The 21257-nt window shown below is 36.5% G+C and overlaps 1 protein-coding gene across 1 annotated transcript; it reads right to left on the bottom strand.

The window, feature by feature from the left end:
* Positions 1-2851: 2851 nt before the first annotated feature.
* Positions 2852-3913, bottom strand: LOC148942402 (uncharacterized). The gene has a single exon (XM_089103314.1). The coding sequence runs from the start codon at positions 3911-3913 to the stop codon at positions 2852-2854; it is 1062 nt and encodes a 353-aa protein (XP_088959440.1).
* Positions 3914-21257: the final 17344 nt, after the last annotated feature.

Here is a 21257-nt window from a genome sequence, read left to right as displayed (position 1 = left end):
GTCCATTTCTTCAGCTGTAAATTGAAAATCCAGGGGGATATCAAATAAAGTACCTTCACTAACATCTGGCGAGAGGGAGCAATTACCCATAATACTTTGAAGTCCTGGACCAGGGAAGGCAGAAGTTTTCACAGCTTCCCCCTGAAAATAGAAAATGACTGGATTAAGTTTTTTTTTTGACAAAAGTTTTATCACAATTACAAAACACTTTTCTTTTTTCTTTTTTATCAAACAATTTTTTTGTTCGTAGCACATCCCTGCTGTAAATCCCTGTAAAACATCCTGCGGCGCTGTCCTTCTCTGTATTACATCCCCTGTAGTATGGAGCGGGCCCCGTAGCGCTTGACGTAATGCCCCTCACCGCTCTTCTCCCCCCAACCCCTCCGTGGGCGGACCCTTGGGACCCAGGAGCTTCGTTCGATGTAAGAGGATTGATAACCTTTCCGAGTTGGGGGTATCGGACTTCTCAACACTCTTTAAATAGAACAGCCTCAACTTCTTTCTCAAAACCACGTACCTGTTTCAATGAAATGACCAAAAACGGGTTCGCCTAAATAATGTTTCTTGACATCGCTGTGATGACATAATTGGAAATTATCAAAAAACCTTTTTCCTGTATTAACATTCTTATCGGAGATAGACATCCTGTTATTTAAAGCCCACTTTGCAAGGCGCACTTAAAATTCAAATTATACCTGTCGGGCAGATTAAAAATTCAAATTTAGCGATGGGAGATCTGATAGGGAGCGGATGTGCGCAAATGCCTTAGCGCAATAATACCAGTTTAAGAATGGTTGCCAACTGTAAATTAGCAAATATTTTTTTTTGTTTTTCAAATATTTAGTTTTTGTTTAAAAGGAATATTGGAATTATTGCATTAGAATTCGTGTTGGTTAGAATTTAAAAGGTAAGGTTTTTTTTATATAAATGCTTGATAAGCATTACTTTATATACCGCTAATGTGGTTAATGAAAGAAAATGAAATAGTTTAGAAACAAATTTTAAGTTTTACTCATCAAAAGCTATGCGCCTGAGAAAATTTACCTTATTTTTGAAAATGGGGATAGAAAAAATTATGTATATACTTACAAATTCTGACTTGGTTTCTATATCTGAACTCCTTGGCAAAACATGAAGGGAGTCAATCTCACGATCTTCAGTAGGCTAAGCTGAGGCATTATGAGAAGCAGTCCATTCTCTCTTCAACTTCCTTCCAGCTTGCGTGGAGCTAACACTGGGGTTAGAGGGCTCTGTCACTATAAGTTGGGTGCTCGTTTGATGGTCCAGATCGTATGTAATTCTACCGGCATATTTGATAATAGATGGTCTTGCAGCTTGCATTAATACACCTTCGCTATATCTTGCTTTCTTTTCAGAAGGAAGGTTATTGCACATATCCGCTTCCTTGAAAAAAAGGGCAAAATTTAGCATGTAACAAAAATGCATTTTGGGTTTGGAAAATAATTCAGTTTATGTTAGGCATCTAAAGTAGTGTAAAAAACAAATTGATTTCAAAATCAGGGGTTTTTAATTACTTTTTTTAGCAACAGAATATTAATTCGACAAAAACTGGGTTTGCCACGAAATTTTACAAAAATTTAATTGAGTTTTTTTTTTTTTTCAATTAAATAAATTTTTATATTTTGCTTTATTATAAAAATAAAATACTAATTGTTACAAATTTAGATTTTTTAGAATGATTTTCAGCTCTTAAACTAAGGTAAGCAGCGTAGATTCTAAATTGTTTTGGTTCTTCTTCTAAAGACTAAAAGCACCATTAGGCTACTATGATCTAAAATATCACTGAAATACATTTTCCAACAGTACATGGTAACGAACTATAAGTAAGGAGCAAATCAGGCTAATAGTAACCGAAACTCTAAAAAGGAAGCTTTTGTAACAATTAATACATTAAAAGAATCAACATTTTATTCTAATCCCAAATTACCGATCGAAAGCTAAGCACTTTTTTCAAAAACATCCCTAAAATGACCCACTGATCTTGATAAAAATCGCACCGTAAATTTTAGCCTATAAGAGAACTATGTAGAGGTTTCAGCTCCTAAACAATAGGCCTCTAAGTGCATAAGTACCCTTAATTCTAGTTTAAGGAAAGAATATCTTCCTTAACTTAATGACAAGACAATTTCTGTTTTTTATAATAATGAGAAAATTTTACTCACTAGAAATTGCTTAGAATTATCCATTTTTTCTATGTAAATGTTCGCAAAAAATGGCAGTAGTGTTAAGTTGAATAAACTATTCAAAACTGATGAAGAATCTAATTTGAAACCTGAATATATACAAAAAATAATTGCATAACAGCGAATTAAGACATGCTGGTTTTGGTTTATCACTAAAAAAAAACATTGAACTTTGAAATTGCGTAAATCTCTTGGCAAAGAAAGATATAATGACCAGTAGAATGGAATATCTATCAGAAAAAACCTTTTTGGTACGGGGGCCTTGTAGAATTCAATTGATGGTAAAAAAAAAAACATGAATATACCTTGAACAAGAAATTGCGTAAATCTCTCGGCAAAGAGTGTAATGCCCCTGTAGAATAGAATTACCTACCAGAAAAACCGGAAGGAACATAAAGTGGCAGAATCCAGACGAGAGATACTACTTTAGGGTACTATAACTTTTAGGGGTCTTTCCCCCTTTTTTCGAAAATCAGCCAAAATTTCTCATTCGCGTAACTTTGATATGTAAGATTAAACTTGATGAAACTTATATATTTGAAATCAGAATTAAAATCTGATTCTTTTGATGTATCTATTGATATCAAAATTCCGTTTTTTAGAGTTTCGGTTACCATTGAGCCGGGTCGCTCCTTACTTACAGTTCGTTACCACGAACTGTTTGAAAAGGCAAAATGGTAATACTCACGACTGCTACTATTAATATCTATTAGCACTCGCTGTCTATTATCAACAAAATCACGGGAAAAACCACTGCGAGGACTTCTGTTAAGTCCTTTTCTTTGAGAATGGTTTCCTCTGGGTACCACGTTACGAGTGCCTGGTCGATGTAGGTCATTAGGGCTAATAACAGGACTAGCAGGTCTTTTAGTTGCCGATAATGCCTGAGAATAGGCTGTTGATGGTATCACTGTCTCGGCATCACTATTACTGGCATCACTATCTAGCCCCATCGGGATAACAGCAGGGTAATTTGGGAGCCTAGAACTAGGAGGTGGATCAAGATTTATAACTGGCACCAAGTTACTGTTAACCTCAATCACAGCCTCTCCATCGTACCTGAATAGTGGGCCTTGGATAAATAGCTTGTCACCTCGTAGCTTTGCATCACGGCCGTCATTCTGTGCAAGATTCATAATTTCGTTTAAGTGTTTACGGGCTTCTCTTTGTTTAGCCGTGTAATCTGGGGCCACCGACAGGCCTACATTTCTCAATAAGGAACTATTTCTTAAGATGTAGTCTCTGATTTCGACAGAGTTTAGCTTCAATACTACTGGCCCTGATTTCAATCTAAAAATGTTACGTACATCACCTCGACTTATTTTGAGAGATGGCATAGTACGGTTTAATAAATCCATTATTTCTTGCTTCACAGTATACTCGCCAAGGTGTTGCGGAGTATAATTATATATAATCAAATTTGTTCTTTTCTGCTCTGCTTCGAGCTGGTTTGCTCGTTCATATGTGATTACTAGGTCTGATTTCACATTTTCCAGCTCTTTTTGAATTTCTTCATTTGTCTTAGCATTGCTAGATAGCTGTGTACTAATGTTATTCATCTGTACTTGTAAGGCAGCAATGCTATCCGAAAGTCCAGGAATTGCATTAACTTTCTCCGAAAGCGCTGGTAATAAATCCAATTTGAAATTTATTTCTCGCAAAAACTGGGCAGTTTGCATTTTCTTGGCCTCTATTGTTTGCTTTGTCATTTTCACACTTTGGATCTTATCGATGTACAAATGTAGTCCTTAATTTGATCTAGTATCGTAACAAAGCAAAAGTTATTTTTCTTGTCTTCAAAAAAGATAATCACAATTTTGGCACAAAGCCACCCACAGGTAAAAATTGGTTACGCAAGCAAGCTGTCCAGATTTAATCCTATATTTTATCCGATTGAATTGCTCTTAACTGTCTGAACTCTGAATCAATACTGAGCTGTAAGGACTTACCTTTAAAATAATAAATCCCCAAAGTATAATAGTGGAGGGTCAAACAACCGGTGGATGGAGGCTGAGTTCAACTGTCTAGCGATTAAATGTTTTGATAGCAAGCCAGTCCTTGTTCTGCTACCACAAGCTGAAATTCACACAAGTAGTGTGTGAATTCATAAGCTGAATGAACACTTGCAAGTAGTGGTAGGAACCTTCAAAGATGTGTTCTGATGTTTCAAGGCCAGTTACAATCAAAGGATAAGATATAACGAGTTAAAGTTAATTATTCGGTGATGCACTTGAACAAAGTCTTGACCTTAATACTATTACTACTAACAACTCACCCCAGCACCAAGCCACCTGAGGCTGACAGATCTTCGCAGGCTGCTCCTCCATCCCAATCTATTCAAATCCTCCCTTTTTACACCCTCCCAGGAAGTTCCCATTTTCTCTAAACCTGTTTTTATGACATCCTCCCATCCCAGACGAGGATGACCTATTTTCCGTTTAGCCCTAGACTGTTGACAGAAAAGAACAATCTTCGGCAATCTGTTACACTTCATCGTACAATGTGCCCTAGCCATCTCAATCTTTCTCTCATTATAGCCCTAGAAAGCGGGATCGAACCACACTTTTCGTACATCCTACTGTTTTAAATACGGTCAGTCAGCCGGGTACCCAGAACAATCCGCAAGCTATTTATCTGGAAAACATCTAGCGAATCTACATCTGCTTTTCGGAGCGCCAATATTTCAGTGCCACATTTGACCACTGTCGTCACTGTAGCTTTAATATTCTTATCTTGGTTTGCAGACTTACCTTCATATTCTTCCAAACTTTTTTTTAACTGTGAAAAAATATCCTGAGCCTTGGCTATTCTACTTTTAACATCTTCACTGCTCCCACCGTCTTTACTAATAATACTACAAAGGTAAGTGAAGCTGCCCACCTGATCAATATTTTCGTTACCCAACGTCATCTTTACTTATTCCTAGCCGTAGTGACTTAGTCTTCTCCTTTCACGAGCTCACGTAATTTTGCCTTTTTTGCAAGGACATTCCTCTGCATTTTCCGAACTTTGGGGGGAGCATCATCAATAATGTAGACGTGTGAAAATGACGAGAGTGCTTTGCCTTTTTCTTCCTTTGTGTTCATCAATAAATTCGCTTTCGTCTCCTTATCTTGTACCTGAAATTTGATGAACCTTTTCTGAATATTACTTTCAATAATTTTGAAATCAGGCACCGTGGCAAATTCAGGGCCAGAAGATACAACGCTCGCAAAGATTTCTTTTGCAGCAGATATCGTTTTACACGGGACATTTCACAATATGAGATTTTTATCAAGTTTTTTTAATTCAAGCTTAGCTAATCTGTTGCCAGTGACATTAATTTCAGTCCTCTGATTCACAGCCTCATCAGTGAGAATTTTTATTTGGCTCTTTAATGCATCTTTTTTTCAGAAGAACCGGGGCGGGTATCATTATTTGAAAAGGATTGCTGAAAATCACTTTGAATATTCTCTAACTTAGTCACTCGATCATCCTAAATTTATGTTCAAGTTTGTCTAATTTCTTCCCTTTGTCATTTACAAGCCCAATCAAAGTTTTGATGCTATAAGCTAAAGTTGCCAGCGATATATTTGAGATTGACGCTGAACTAGTACCTGATACGTCAAATAAACTATTTGAATTCCCACCTTCATCCTCATCATGCCTTGATCATTTTTTCCATCCCATTATTAATAATCAATAAATTCCCTTAAGTTAAATTCACAATAACTGTCCAAAATTTATTAATAATAACCGATATAGTAACAAACGAACTCTAGTAATATACCATTAGCATCCTTACCTAAGTAGGTAAACCGATAATTGTCACTTAGTAATATACCATTGGTATTCTTACTTGAACAGGTAAATCAGTGTCCAAATAAATATTATCGGTGAGATTCAATATCCAAGCCACTTGAAATTGATAACCAAGAATAATGGACCCGCACTAGGAAACACGGTGTTACTCGGTCAAAGTCATGATCGCTACTCCCTAGGATACTGCAGATAAGTTCGTTCCTGCGATATCGCAGATATGTCATTTTAGCAGCCTAGACGTACCGATTGTCTTTTGATTTAGTTCAACATTCTCCGCCACTTTTCCTGAAAGTTCCAACTTATTACCCTTAGCTTCTCCTGATTTATTAGACATGTGCAAATTTGACAACTATAGGGGAGAGGAGGGCAGGTCCGTCATAAGGGCAGGTCCGGACTTCGGCTTTGCAAACCACATTCTTGAATTTTAAACCACTCACAGTTTCTTTTCAGAGCTTATAAACATATACAGATCTTCTATAAAACATTCCCGCAGTTGTTGTCAAGTATTTATAGTGAATGGAGCAAAGTGTCACTTTTTTGCATGAAAGTAGGTTTCACGGAATATCTTTGACACCTTGTTTTCGTAATTTATATACTACTTATGCCATCGTTGGTTTTTCTGTAGATATGGGAACATTGAGGCTATCATTGAGGCTATCATTTATTTCAAGCAAATTTATGGTCCTATGTCAATTTTAAATTCTTGGTCAACCTTCTTAAGACCATAGGTGGGTGTGCTTTGTTTGCCTCTTTTTTAAATTCTTGATTAGCATGCCTATGACTATAGGCAGGCATGCCTCCTTTCCAAAAACTAACCTGACAAGTATGTGTCCAATAAGAGAGTCATTCATACTCCTGCCATTTGCCCGTGCCCCAGCCATTTAAATATTTGCCTCTCAATTACTTGGACTATCTGTATTCGCTTTTCTCTGTCTACAATTACCCAGCCCAGTCTTGATGCAACCTATGCAACCTATTGCCCAAAATACTTGATAACTACAATTCAAGTTCAACATTCTCCGCCACTTTTCCTGAAAGTTCCAACTTATTACCCTTAGCTTCTCCTGATTTATTAGACATGTGCAAATTTGACAACTATAGGGGAGAGGAGGGCAGGTCTGTCATAAGGGCAGGTCCGGACTTCGGCTTTGCAAACCACATTCTTGAATTTTAAACCACTCACAGTTTCTTTTCAGAGCTTATAAACATATACAGATCTTCTATAAAACATTCCCGCAGTTGTTGTCGAGCATTTATAGTGAATGGAGCAAAGTGTCACTTTTTTGTATGAAAGTAGGTTTCACGGAATATCTTTGACACCTTGTTTTCGTAATTTATATACTACTTATGCCATCGTTGGTTTTTCTGTAGATATGGGAACATTGAGGCTATCATGTCGTGCAAAAATATCGGAGGTCGGAACAGGAGTTTGAGAAATAAAAATTTAATTCTTAAAAATGGCACTGGAGGCAGGTTCGGACAAAAATTATTGGGACAGGTTTGGAAATGTCCAGACCTGGCCCGACTACGTTATTTTCCAACAAAATATGTTCTGCAGTTTTTAAGAAGCTTTTATAACTAGAGTTTTGGTTCTAAGTCTTGCAAACTTGTCCTACTCGTAAACCATGTCTCCTTTCTTTGAGACATGGTTCGAACTTACAAGCCAAAACCTGAAACGCCCCCTGTTTCAGTCGAAATTATGTCAGCTGCAGTCAGAGCTGTACTTGTAGGAAAAAAAGACGATCAAAAAGTGTATCTGCTACATTCAGAATACCACTGTCAACACTCGGTGACAATGTCGCCGCCACCATTAGAGGAATGCGTCTTCCAGACTGAACTACAACAATATCAGAAAAGTGGTTCCTAATATGGGGAACCGAATTTAGAGACTGTATTCACGCAAGATCTCTACAAATGAGCAAGAAGCTTCTCTTGAATTCTACCTTTTATCATCATCACAAATACACTATGGCTTAACTTACGCCGAATTGCAAAAATTTGCGAACGAATATGCTTTAAAGCTGTGGCTGATCATTTCTGAAATTTAGGAGAAGAATCACGTCGTAGGTTGCAGCTGGATATAGAATTATATGAAGCGTCATCCAGCCTTTTCACTGAGAAAGTCAGCAAACTGCAGTCTTGCATGAAGTTCAAGCTTAAACCGTTAAAGTGTGACGAAGTTTCAAGACAACCTATCGCTTGTTTTCAAAAAATAAAAAGTTACTGGAGAGCTTATTTGGAGCCTAGACGAGACAGGTGCTACGTCTGTCATGGCGAGCCCGAAATTTACTGCTAGAACCGGTGTCAAACAAGTCGGACAGGCATCATCAGCTGAGCGAGGCGAGCTTAGGACTGCCTGCTGGCTTATTAACACCATCAGTGGAACGGTCTCACCCGTGTTGGTCTTCCTGCGAATAATCTAAAAGCCACACTTCCTCTTCGGAGCCCCCCCCCGCCTTAAAGCTTGGGTATAGCCCAGACAACAGAATGAATGAAAATTACCCCTTTCATGGATACTATCAAGCATGTAAGGTGCAACAAGGAAGATACTGTACTTCTGCTACTAGATAATAATGAAAGCCACATTAGCCTGGAGCTTATTTTTTTTACAAGAGAGAGTGGTATTGTTATACTTTCATTCCCCCTCATTGCAGCCATCGACTCCAGCCACTAGATATTGCCGTATTTGGCTCCCTGAAAGAAGCCCTAAAGACATCTTTCAGCGACTGGATGACCAGTCACCCGTTCAAGAGAATCCAAATAACCTATATGGGTCATTTAGTCGGTAAGGCGTATCAAGTGGCTTTTGCAATGCAGAACATCACATCTGCTTTCTCTAAGCCCGGTATTTGGCCGTTCAGCACAACTGCATTTAGTGACGAAGATTTATATACTGCATAAGTTAGTGAAAGACCAGAGCAAATTCATCAACAGTAATGTCAACTGCAAGCCCCGACTCGTTTTTTCAAATTTGTTAGTTATATGATGCAACAGCCTTCAACTACAGGTCACAAAAATGACGATATATATCAAACATCCACCTTACCTCTTGGATCAGCAACTAAAATGCTCCATATCTGCTCCCTGAATACATTAGACAAAGTCTGAGAGGGGCTTCAGAAAGGGGGTTCAAAGGTACTCACGTATACTCCTGAAAAGTACTTGATCGAAGCAACCTCAAAAGTAAAGAAAGAAAAGTTAAAGGAGAAAGACAAAGGAAGAGAGTGAAGGAAGAAAGAGCCAGATTAGGGAAAGTGAAAAGGTAAGCAGAAAAACCCAAGTAGTCTTTGAAACCTATTCTGGAAGAAAACGAATCCAATTCAGACCCAGCGGTAACACAATTTCAGGATGAAAGTGACTCGGACAAAATTTTGAATTTGGGAGAAGAGCCTGTTGATCCAAAGACAGTGCTTCCGGTTGATTTCGTCCTTTGTAAGTTTGAGAACAAAAAATCGTTCATCAACTATGTCAAAGTTGTGCTCGAGATGGAGAAGTTTGAGCTCAAGATCAAGTTTTCAAGGATGAAGTTAGGAAGAAGCCTGAAATTCGTTTTTCCAGACGTGGATGACATTACTCAGGTTAATATCGAAGACATAAAGCTGAAACTACCATGTCTAACAATTAGTGGAGGTACTGCTCGGGTTACCTCATCAATGACGTTTGGGGTAAATGTGGGCAGTATCCAGAACCTTTGCTAGAAGGTTTAACTTTTTAACCCTTTCTTACCCTTTTACTACCAAATTTTACTATAGGGCCTATATATGAAATAAAAGCAAAGTAAAAATTTGGCCCACTCCTGAATATGGGAAAAAATGGTGTCTGGTGCTGCCCCACCCATATCCGAATCTACCCCTGGTCTGAGGCAGGTCCAGATAAAAAGCTCACAGGAACATGATCAGTGCAAAGAGAGAAATGGAGGTAACGAGATTCTACAGTGTTATAATTATAGCAGAGATATCAGTCTAGATAATCAGACAAAATTGGATTCGGTTGCACTTCAAAAAATTCTTGGGGTGCCAAAAAGCAAAAAACGTTACGAACCTGTCCCCTCTCCCCTAATGCATTATCCGGTGATATTACAGGAAAGTTTCAACATAATACCCAAAGATTTTCCTTAGACATCACTTCAAGAGGACTATTTAAACAAAACGGACGTGCTGAAATTTTTTGATTTAGTTCAATATTATCCTCCGTGTTTTCCGTAAATTTTGAAAGAATATCTTTATCTGTTCCATAAATATTGCAAGTTTTCTCTTTTGAAAATCTGGATACACGTTATATCTTTTGACTTAGTCCAGCATCAGCGTCAAAAACCCATAGAAATTTTATTTTAAAGACCTTAGACGTTCCTGAGATATTTCTGGTATAACTTTTCAAAAGTCAGGATTTAATTAGCATCTTTCGATATAGGTTAATTTCCAGGAACAGATCGAATGAATGCAGGGCCCGGTTACATATTATTTTGCAGAATAAAATATATATATATATATATATATATATATATATATATATATATATATATATATATATATATATATATATATATATATATATATATATATATATATATATATATATATATATATATATATATATATATATATATATATATATATATATATATATATATATATATATATATATATATATATATATATATATATATATATATATATATATATATATATCTATATATATATATATATATATATATATATATATATATATATATATATATATATATATATATATATATATATATATATATATATATATATATATATATATATATATATATATATATATATATATATATATATATATATATATATATATATATATATATATATATATATATATATATATATATATATATATATATATATATATATATATATATATATATATATATATATATATATATATATATATATATATATATATATATATATATATATATATATTTCGCAAGGCAAACTTTTACAAATAAAAATCTGGCAATACAGGCGGCGTTGCAGGGCTTTCCTCTATCAAACCACCAATACCACTCTGACCTACTTCAACATCAGTGTATGTGAGAGGGTTGGAGCGTGGAGCGAAATCACCCAGATCACTCAGCATATCTTCGATCGTATCAGAATTCAAGTATTCTGCCCTCATTCTCTGACACACTTTTCTGTTCAAAGCCACTTGGTCGAGAGTATAATGTCCATTGGAATATTGGGGGATGTACAATCGCTTCTCCCGAGCAATCCCCCAAAAATGTGTATATATTAGGACTGAGCTTGTCAATCCAACCAAAATCTTCCTCTGATACACCCTGCTCTTAAAAGGCAGTCGGCTGAGCAAAAATAAAAACAAAACCATGTTCAAAGGCACTTGGCAAAGCAAAATTAACATCCAAATCCTCCGTTGAAATATTAGGGGAGTTACATTTGCCTCTCCATAAACATCTTCCAATAGTTTATAAGTATTAGGACTGAGCTGGTCAAGCCAAGCAAAATCATCCCCTGGTACACTTTGCTGTTCAAAGGCACTCGGCTCAACTGGAGTAATGTCCATTAAAAAAACCGGGGGGGGGAGTCACATTTGCCTCTCCAAATCAATCATTCAAAAATTTGCCAGTCCAATCTGGATCGTCGTTGCTATCAGATGGCAAGTTGATATGGTGATTATTGTGAAATAAATTATCCGCATTAACCTATCAAAAGCAATCTTTCAGTAGTTTGCTATACAATCATAGTTTTATGTTATCGGGGGCCAAGCCAATAAGGTGGTCATCTTGAAATTGTATTGGCGATGATAATATTGGTATTTCCATACCATCAAAGATGTTGTACGTCCCCGGAGTTGGTGGTCACAATTCAGCTAGGTTAACCTAGAATAATAATAATTGAATTTTTTTTTCTTTTTGAAATTGGTATTGTTTTATAATTTGAAAATGAAATATTAACGAGCCGTATTTTCATATAATTTAAAACACGTGCATAATGAATAGAAAAACATTAACACATACACACATATGCAACGTTTTTTTTCTTGACGGTTAGATGTATTAAGACCCCTTGCGGTGACATAGGTATGCTATGACACCCTTCTACCATTGTAGGTATGAGAGTGTTCCTATTAAAACATACACACATACATGCAACATCTCTTTTTTTTCTTGACGGTTAGATGTATTAAGACCCCTGGGGGACAACGTAGGCATGCTGTAAGACCCTTCTACCAACTTAGGCATGGGAGTGACAATTTGTATCAATTTAGGTATGAATGCGATTGGATATATCAAAATAGATATGAGTTTGACTGCATTATTGTGAAATATAGTTATGATGAAAATAGTTTTCATCAGCATTCATTCCGCTTACATCTAAGTACACAGGCTGTGAAATAACTTGAAAAACCAGTTCCCATTGACAAGAATTGTCATGTTAAGTGGAAATCTTACTTTATAAGACTTGCTATGTTAAGCAGAAATTTTGTGTGAATAATTACAGGCACTGGAATAGTCACTCGGATGCATTTGTGAGGCTCGGCCCTCAAAGAAACATAAGTAATCTTTCTAATTATTATAACTATATTTCCGGATTAATTATGACTTCTGTTAATTTTTCTGAAACTCTACAAGAAATTAATCAAAAATTGAACGGAATAGAAATAGTTTCATCGCAGGTTCAAGAACTGAGAAACGACCTATCTGCTATTTCGTCGCGAATTGATTCGACAGTAGACAAGTTCTCGGAGGATACGTCACAATTGAAGAAAGATTACCTAAGTTTGCAAGCTGAATTGTCGGCTACTAACGTAAAATTGCAAAGACTAGAAAATGAGTCTAAAAAGTGTAATTTGGTCCTATATAATTTTGATCCTACAAACAAAGGTTCTTCGTTACGAGAAGATGTAATGAGAGCACTCAACTTACATGTGCCAAATTTAGGGCTGAAAATGATGGACATTAGAGACATTTTTTGGCTAAACGCTAAACAAGGCACGCGACCGGTGCTGGTTAAGTTTACAAGTGGTTACATTCGTGATACTATATTGCGTTCAAGTGCGCACCTGAAAAGGGCGGGTCTTGGTGTTAGTCCCGATTATACAAAGCGTGAATTGTCTATTCGTAACCACCTAAAGCCTTTTCTTGAACGGGCTAGAGGATAAAATAGAGAAGCAAGACTAAGAGGGACAAAGTTAAATATTGGTCAACAGTGTTTTACGTATAGCTTTGATAAGCAGTCTGTAGTTGAGGTTACGAATTCCCCTAATATAGAGTCATCAGCGAGTACCATGACCCATTTTAAGGAAAATTTTCGGCAAAAGTTTCTCCGTGAACCTGGGTCTTTATCAGTGCCACAAAAAAGTTTAGTAAAGAGTTTTGTTTCTGAAAATAATCGGTTTAACCTGGAAGAACCTTGCAATTCAAGATCGCGTTCTGGATCTCCATCCTCAATTCAATCTTTCTTTAGTGTAGTGGAGGAGCTTAGTAGTGATAACAAAATAAATGGGGTGAACAGTGAAACTCCTGTTATTAAAAAAGGCTCCACATCAACTTTTATCGGGCCTGTGGGGGCTCCCAAACGTAACAGCCAACAAATTATTAGCCCAGATGACCACCTAAGACAGAAGAGCAAGTCGGTTAGAGCTGACGACCCTAATAAAATGGAGCCTAGGTGGCTATTTAACTCGTCACAACCCATTGGCTCAAATAGTGGATAGGATAAACTGGGCCATGGCGCAAATTACGAGTGTCATTTAGTGCATTGGAATGTTCAGGGTTTTTCGTATCTTAAAGTAGAATGTCTTCTTAAATGTCGTGATTTTTCAGTTGTATCATTAGTAGGAACGTGACTGGAAAAAGAGGAGAGAATAGAAGGTTTTTCTTATTTTGGATCACAAAGAAAGCGATCGCAGAATGGTAGAACTTATGGAGGAATGGCATTATTGATAACGAATAGATGGCGAAATTTATCTCGATTGAAAAGTGTTTCATGTAATCTAGTATGGGTGCGAGTACCTTTAGGTAGTAATTCGTTTATCTTTTGTTCAGTGTATTTACCGCCGGAAACTAGCACTTTTAGTGATGAGGATACCTGGGAGATATTAGAAAATGATATGGATCGTTTTTCAGAACAGTTTCCGTCCGATTATTTTCTTTTTCTAGGGGATTTTAACGGATATACAGGGGAGGATGAAGGAGCCCGTGAGGAGGAGGTGGGTCTCAAACTAGGAAAAACTAAGGGAGTTGATATGATTGAGCCGTCGGTTAGGAGGAGGACGAGTAAGGACGGTCATCGGAGAAAGAATAATTGGGGAAAAAAATTATTGGATTTTTGTGGTAAGCAGAATGTGGTTATTTTGAATGGGAGGACAGGGAAGGATACAGGAGTGGGGGATTTTACATGCTTTTCGGGTAGATCTCCAAGTGTTATAGATTATGGGGTTGTTAGTCTGGGACTTCTTTCTGGTTGTGTGGATTTTGAGGTGATGGCGCTGGCAGGGTCGGATCACGTGCCTATTAGGGTTGAATTAGGAGGGGGAGGATGGGCTGAGAGCCGGAAAAAGAAGTTTGGGGCTAAGGGAAAGATGGGTAATGAGCTTGATTGGAGGGAAGGTTTAAGGTTTGATAATGATAGTGAGGAGAAGTTGAAAAAGGTACGAGTTGAAGATAGAGAGCGGGATTCATTTATTCAGAAGAGTGAGGATATGGCAAGGGAAGGGGATATAGCAGGTTCTGTTGATTTTTTGTCGGGGGTTTTGAATAAGATTGGAACTAAGGTGGCATGCAGGAGAAAAAATGGTAGAAGTACTGGTTTGATGAGTTTTTTTGATAAGGATTGTGAGGAAAAGAAGAAGGAGGTTTTAGTAGCTTTTAGATTGCTTAAGGCTAGTAGTACAGTTGATCTGGAAAATAATTTGCAGGTTTTTGGGACAAGCGAAGGGGATATAAAAGGCTACTTAAGTTGAAGAAGAGACGTTCTGAAGAGGAAGAGAGCCAAAACATACGGGAGAAATTTAGCGTGAATGATACAACGGAGTTCTGGAAGTTAATTAGGAAATCAACGGAAAATAGAAGGTTGACTGATTCAGTCCATCACGCCGATACCTGGCCAGAATACTTAGAACAAAAATATAAAGAGATATACACCGAAGAGGAAGAAGAGAGAGCTGATGAGGAGATGAATAGTTTAGAAGAAACAGCCGATTTTGAGTTGGATTCAGAGGACGCTAAACTACTGGAACCGGTTGGACAGGAGGAAATATGGCACGCCTTGAAAAGCATGAGAGGGAAGTCAGCACCGGGCATCGACGGAGTACCAACTAAGCTGCTGAAATGGTCAAGAGCGTGGATACTGCCAGTGCTTGCATTGATATTCTCGGCAATTCTAAGTACACCTCTATGGCCAAAAAATTGGCAGATATCGATTATGATCCCATTATTTAAGAAAGGAGAAAGAAACTTACACAAGAACTATAGGGGGATAAGTTTAGGAAGTTCTATCAGTATGCTATTTTGTAGAGTCCTTTCTAGTAGGATGGATAAATGGTTGCATTATAAAGGTATATTAATTGAATGTCAGGCAGGGTTTAGGGAAAACTATAGTACAATTGATCAAATATTTTGTTTACAGGCTTTAGCTAGTAAATATACGAGGCATAGAAAAAATAGGCTATATACGGCGTTTTTGGACATTAGGGGAGCATTTGACGAAGTTTCAAGGAGTTTGTTGAAAGTGGTGTTGGTGAAATTAGGATTGCCAATTAGGTTAGTAGAAGTTATAATGAAAATATACGAGGTGGTTAAAGTAGTAGTGAAGGTAGGTATTTCTTATTCTAGGCCAGTTTTAAGTAATGTAGGCCTCAAACAGGGATGCACTCTATCACCGCGTTTGTTTTCTCTTTTTATTAATGATATTGAGCAGTATTTTAGAAATAGAAATGCCCCTATGTTAAAATTAATGTCGCTGGAGCTGTTTTGTTTATTATTTGCAGATGACATAGTATTGCTTGCTAAATCGGCTCCGGATTTGCAAAAGATGTTACAGATTTTGGATATTTATCTGGAGAGTAAAATATTAGTTTTAAATATTGAAAAATCAGTTATATTAGTTTTTGGAAATGATGAAAGGGAAAAGAATAAGTTTTATTTTAAAGGGAAAGAGATGAATGAAGTTAAGGATTATATTTATTTGGGATGTAAGTTCACAAGTTCAGGGAAATGGAGTGATCAGGTGCCAATAGCGAGTTGGAAGGGTCAGAAGGCTCCATGGGCATTATTGAAGAGTTCCCTTAGGCATCTAGGAACGGCAGATATTAAGCTACAGAAGAGAATTTTTGAGACGAAGGTAGGCCCAGTATTGAGTTACGGTGGGGAAGTTTGGGGCTTTGAAAAAGGGGGAAAAATAGAGAGAATTTATTTAGGACGTTTCAGGACACTTTTAGGGCTAAGCGGGAAATTTAATAATCTGGTGTTAAAGGGTGATATAGGATTGTTTTCATTGAGGATAAAAAGATTGGTTAAAATGATAGGATACTGGGAAAAGGTAATTGGTTTACAGAATAATAGGTTAGTAAATGCAGCTTAGCTGGAGGTGTTGCAGGATAGAAGGAAATGTTCATGGGCTTCCCAGGTGAAATCAATCTTAAATAGTTGTGGGTTATCAGGTGTTTGGAATGAAGGGAAGGGGATAAGGCTGGAAGTAGGAAATGTAGCAAAACTTGTAAAGGGGGTGGTTGAAGATCAGGAGATTCAAAAATGGCAGTGGGAAGTCGCAGCCTCGGTGTCCCTCGGCGTTTACCGGCAATGGAAGGAGGTCTGGGGTTGTGATATTTATTTTAAAGCGGGTTTAAATAGTGAAGAAATTAAGTGGTATATATCAGGGAGGGGTAATTTTCTAGCACTTGGAGAAAGGAGGAAATATTTAGGGAGGGTAAGGGTAAAGGACGGTCCTTACTCATGCCCTATGTGCGGAGAAAATGGGGAGGATCTTTTTCACTTCATGGCCCTTTGTCCCGAATTACAGGATCTAAGGAAAGATTTATTTTTTGTTAATGTGGGGACAAGTGAGTGGTTGGTTTCAGTAATGGGATCAAAAAATTATGGGACAATAAGAATGATAGCAAAGTATATAAAATTAGGTATGTCACATAGAGATAGATTTTTGTAAAAAGGGGTGGGGTGAGTCTGGAATGTATTGTTGTATGTGTGTAAGTTGTTTTCTTGTTTGTTATTTTTGTAGTCATGGCCCTTGATAGATGTAACATACATCTATCTATTTATGTTAGTTTAATGGTATCGTGTGCTTTATTATGTTTTTGTAATGTTTTGTAATTTTGCGTTATTATTGTTATGTAGGCTACCATACTTTGCTATGAGTGTTATAATCATGTTATTATTTTGTGTGATTTTTCTTTTTTTGCCATGGCCCAAAGTGGCTTTTATTGCAATAAATATCTATCTATCTATCTATCTATCTATCTATCAATGGAGGGGCCATATTGCAAAGATCTTTATGCACCAAATCATTCGATTTCAAAGAAAATATAGACACCTATGATATAGCAATATTGACTGTTAATAGTTTGTGAACTTTGTTTGAAGTGGAATGTGAATTTTATTGGTGCATAAATGAGAGCGTCAGCAATCATCATCCCATTTTTTTAAGATTTAATACTCGAGGTTATTTTAATTGAAAACCTTTTAAAAAGAAGCCGTAGTAATTTAAAAAAAAGAAGAATTAAATATAAATGAATACGAATAATTTCTAAATATGGAAAGTATATCCATGAGAATTAAAACAAACTTACTTCTTGTGCTTCCCATTGTGTGGTAGTAGCCCCCTCTAATGTACAACCTAAATTCAATGATTGTGATATCTCCACACGAGTTGTTTTATGTCTCTTTGCTGGCAGTGGTAATGATTTTTTTGGGGTTCCATCCCTTGTTCTTTTTCTTTTCAGATAAATGATCCGTTTTCTTTTCTGTAATAAATTTGCCTATAAGACAGTTTTCAATTGTGAGTTAAAATCTCTTGGTCAAGGGAACCATTTCGCAGGAGAAAATAAGTTGAATGGATTATAATTCGGTGTGAGGCATTGTATAGACTTGCTAGATCTCAAACCATTGATTCTTAAAATATTCTTAGGCTTAAATTCAATTGAGGGACTTTAAACATTAGATTCGCCTACGTCACACTGAGCCACACCCCAAGTGCCAAGATTCCTTAATGGGTTAAAAGTTTATTTTTTAGTCTGTATTGAGACCCCCCTTAGGATGCTTGTTTAGCTATATGTGTTTTGTGCCGTTTTTGGAAGAATACAAGCAAGCTTTTTCTACAGCTGTGTAGACTATTTTTTCTGGAACCCAGACAGGGTAGGAAAAGAGTTGCGAGACATACCGTCATTTATTATATCGACAGGGGCGGGGGTCGTTTACCCTCCAAGGAGATAGCTAGAGATATTAGTCATGACCCAGGTTGGGGCACCCTTGGCCTAGAGTTTGGCTGTTTGACCGTTCCATCACGTTATCATACCTTGGAGCTGGGTGTACCGTACTAGGGTATTAACATACTCTGTATTTGCGGAACAGTAGTGATAACCGCGGACATTACATTACAATGTTTGGGACCAGCGAGACGTCCCCTCCAGTAAGTAATGCAGCATCAGTTTTGCGCCAATATCTGGTGGCAGTCGTGGATATCAATACGAACAATGTTTTCTTACCAGAGGTCTCCTAGAATGGAGATATTCAAATTAAGTTAAAACGAATAAAAACAGTCATATCATTTCTCTCGACCTAAGCCTACAAAATCTTCCACACCTTGTTAAGTTTTACATAGCTTATCCATTTGAAAATAGGTGAACATTTGGATTGGCCTACAGGAAATTAAAAATTATATACGATAAGATAGCGTTGAGCGTTTTTTTTTGCATAGGACCAATTGTAGTTTTTAATTTTACCAGATTATCATATTTTTTTAGCACTAATATCTTCATTTTAAGGGCTGGACAGACGCTATATTTCGGACTACGACAGCTATTTCTTCAAAATGTTCTTTTTTGACGCAAATTTTCTACGCCGACTTCTATATTTGGTAAGCCACAAACTCTGTAGTTTAACTATCTTCAGTATAGGGCTTATAAAGCTACTATAGAAATTTAAACAGAGTGACTAAGAAGAAAATTCCAAGTCCTTATTACCCTTGGAACATATTCGTAGGATATTCAAGTTTATCGCAGAAACCTTTTCCGATATAGTCCTTGCAATATGATAACTCTCGAAAGTTGTCAACTCTCGAAAGTCAAGAATATTTTACATTAGCTATTAATACCTAAAACAGATCGATAAGCATCGGAGACAAAAGAATATATATAGCCCCCTTAGACACCTCCATCCCCCCAAATCATATTTTCCAGTTCTTCTTTCCCCTCCATAACTCTCTGAAAATTTCACCTCGAAAACCCTTGCCATACCCCTGATCTCAAAGAATGACTCCTCTAGAATCTATAAATCCTTTTAATCTGGAACAATCGAAAATGTTTAAAGTCCGAGAACTCCACAGTCAAGGAGGATAAGAGACATATCTCGAGTTCGCATTTAAAAACGGTCATTTTAATAAGTCATATCAAAATTAAAGCATCCATTTAGCAAAGAACGTTTACACCTCTTTGCTGTCTAATTAAAATTCGAGATTTTAATCGCTTACCAAATTTTGTTTTGATAAGAGAGACAGTTCAATTTTAATATTGAACATATACACTATTCTCAAGCTGTTTTTATAGGAGAAAATCATGTCAAATAGAAAAATGTATTTGAAGTTTTCTTTGAGTTGGTTTTTCTTAAGCAGAACGAGTTCTAATTGCAAATTTTGTGCTAATACGGTTATGCAAATGAGGTTAAGGTATGATCTTTCAGAGCTTCAGGCTGTCCCCTATGTGTCTGGAGCCCTAACACTACTAACATGTTTTCGCAAGAGCAAAAAGGTCCCTATATGGTGGCAAAAATTGGCAATATCCAATTTATAAACAAAAATATTAATCCTTTTGATGTTGCTTTGTGCTACCCAAGATTTAGGCCAATAAAAGTAAAGTACATATCTTCAGTTGGACTTGCAAAAAAGTCGTTTCTATTTATATCTTTCGTGTTAAAACAACACTGCTAATGGCAGTATTTTCGATTTGTGCAACTTCCACTATTATATTTTTTACTGTCTTCACATGTTTCTCTTCGTCAAGTCAGAGGTAATTTGGAAATAAGAGCTTTAGCTACATGAAATCATATTGAAAACCATTATTCGTAGTGCCTACAAAACTTATTCCATGCCACAATAATGACAGGTTCTTCTTGCACCAAATTCTATCAGGGACGCATTCAGGACCTTGTGGTGGGGGCTTTTTAAAGTAAGAGAGCTGTGGACAAATTAAAAAAAAACAATATTGCCGTAGAAATATCATAGAAAAATAAATTACGGTGCCACCCTAGTCTCCTGTCGTACGTGTTTGTAGTACGTCGTACGTCTTGTAGTGTCATGGAGTCGTTACCCAAAAGAAGATTAAAAACAGTCTTCTCCTATATTTAACATTTAATATCTTTGCTCTAGACGCCCATATCTTTGCTATTTGATCTTTAAAATATAGATTAAACAGGTTACAGCCCTCAATCATTTAAGGACATATTCCACTTTACTGCCATCTTTTCATATTAATTCTTATTAGAACCCTTCACCACGTTATTAATGGCTAGTTAAAGTGCTAAGGACAGTGAAAATAAAGTGTGATCGTTTGACAAGGTTGAGTTGAAACTTCCACAACCATATATACTTTAAAAGATTTACCCCAGTTGAAATTTACATCGGTTAGTTTTTACACCAGCTGAAGTATAAAGAAAAGTGAAAATAAAATCTGATTGGTTGAATGGAAACTTCAACAACCATGCATATCTTAAAAATGGGAATTCAATTTTTGATGCAATAATAGAAATGCTAATCTGTTTCTTTTTTTTACCTATTTATGAAACGGAATTCAAAGAAAACTAATTTTTTCCTAGACAATGTATGAATAAATAAAAGTGAGGGGTGTTAAACGGGCTGGGCTTTACATAACATTGATATAAAATCAATTTAATTTATAAATGTGTAAATGAAAAATGCCGGAGAGTTGAGGAAAACAAGTTCAAAAGATCAAGCTGTGTTAAGCTCAATCCGATTTGCGCCCTTTATTTTCATTTATATTTATAGACTCTGGAGAAAAATTATT

Source organism: Artemia sp. Qi Xiang Cuo, chromosome 17 (assembly GCF_049724085.1).
Source record: "Artemia sp. Qi Xiang Cuo chromosome 17, ASM4972408v1, whole genome shotgun sequence".
NCBI classification, from domain to species: Eukaryota; Metazoa; Arthropoda; class Branchiopoda; order Anostraca; family Artemiidae; genus Artemia; species Artemia sp. Qi Xiang Cuo.
Note: the sequence above shows the minus strand (reverse complement) of the source record. Positions and strands in the feature narration are given on the sequence as shown.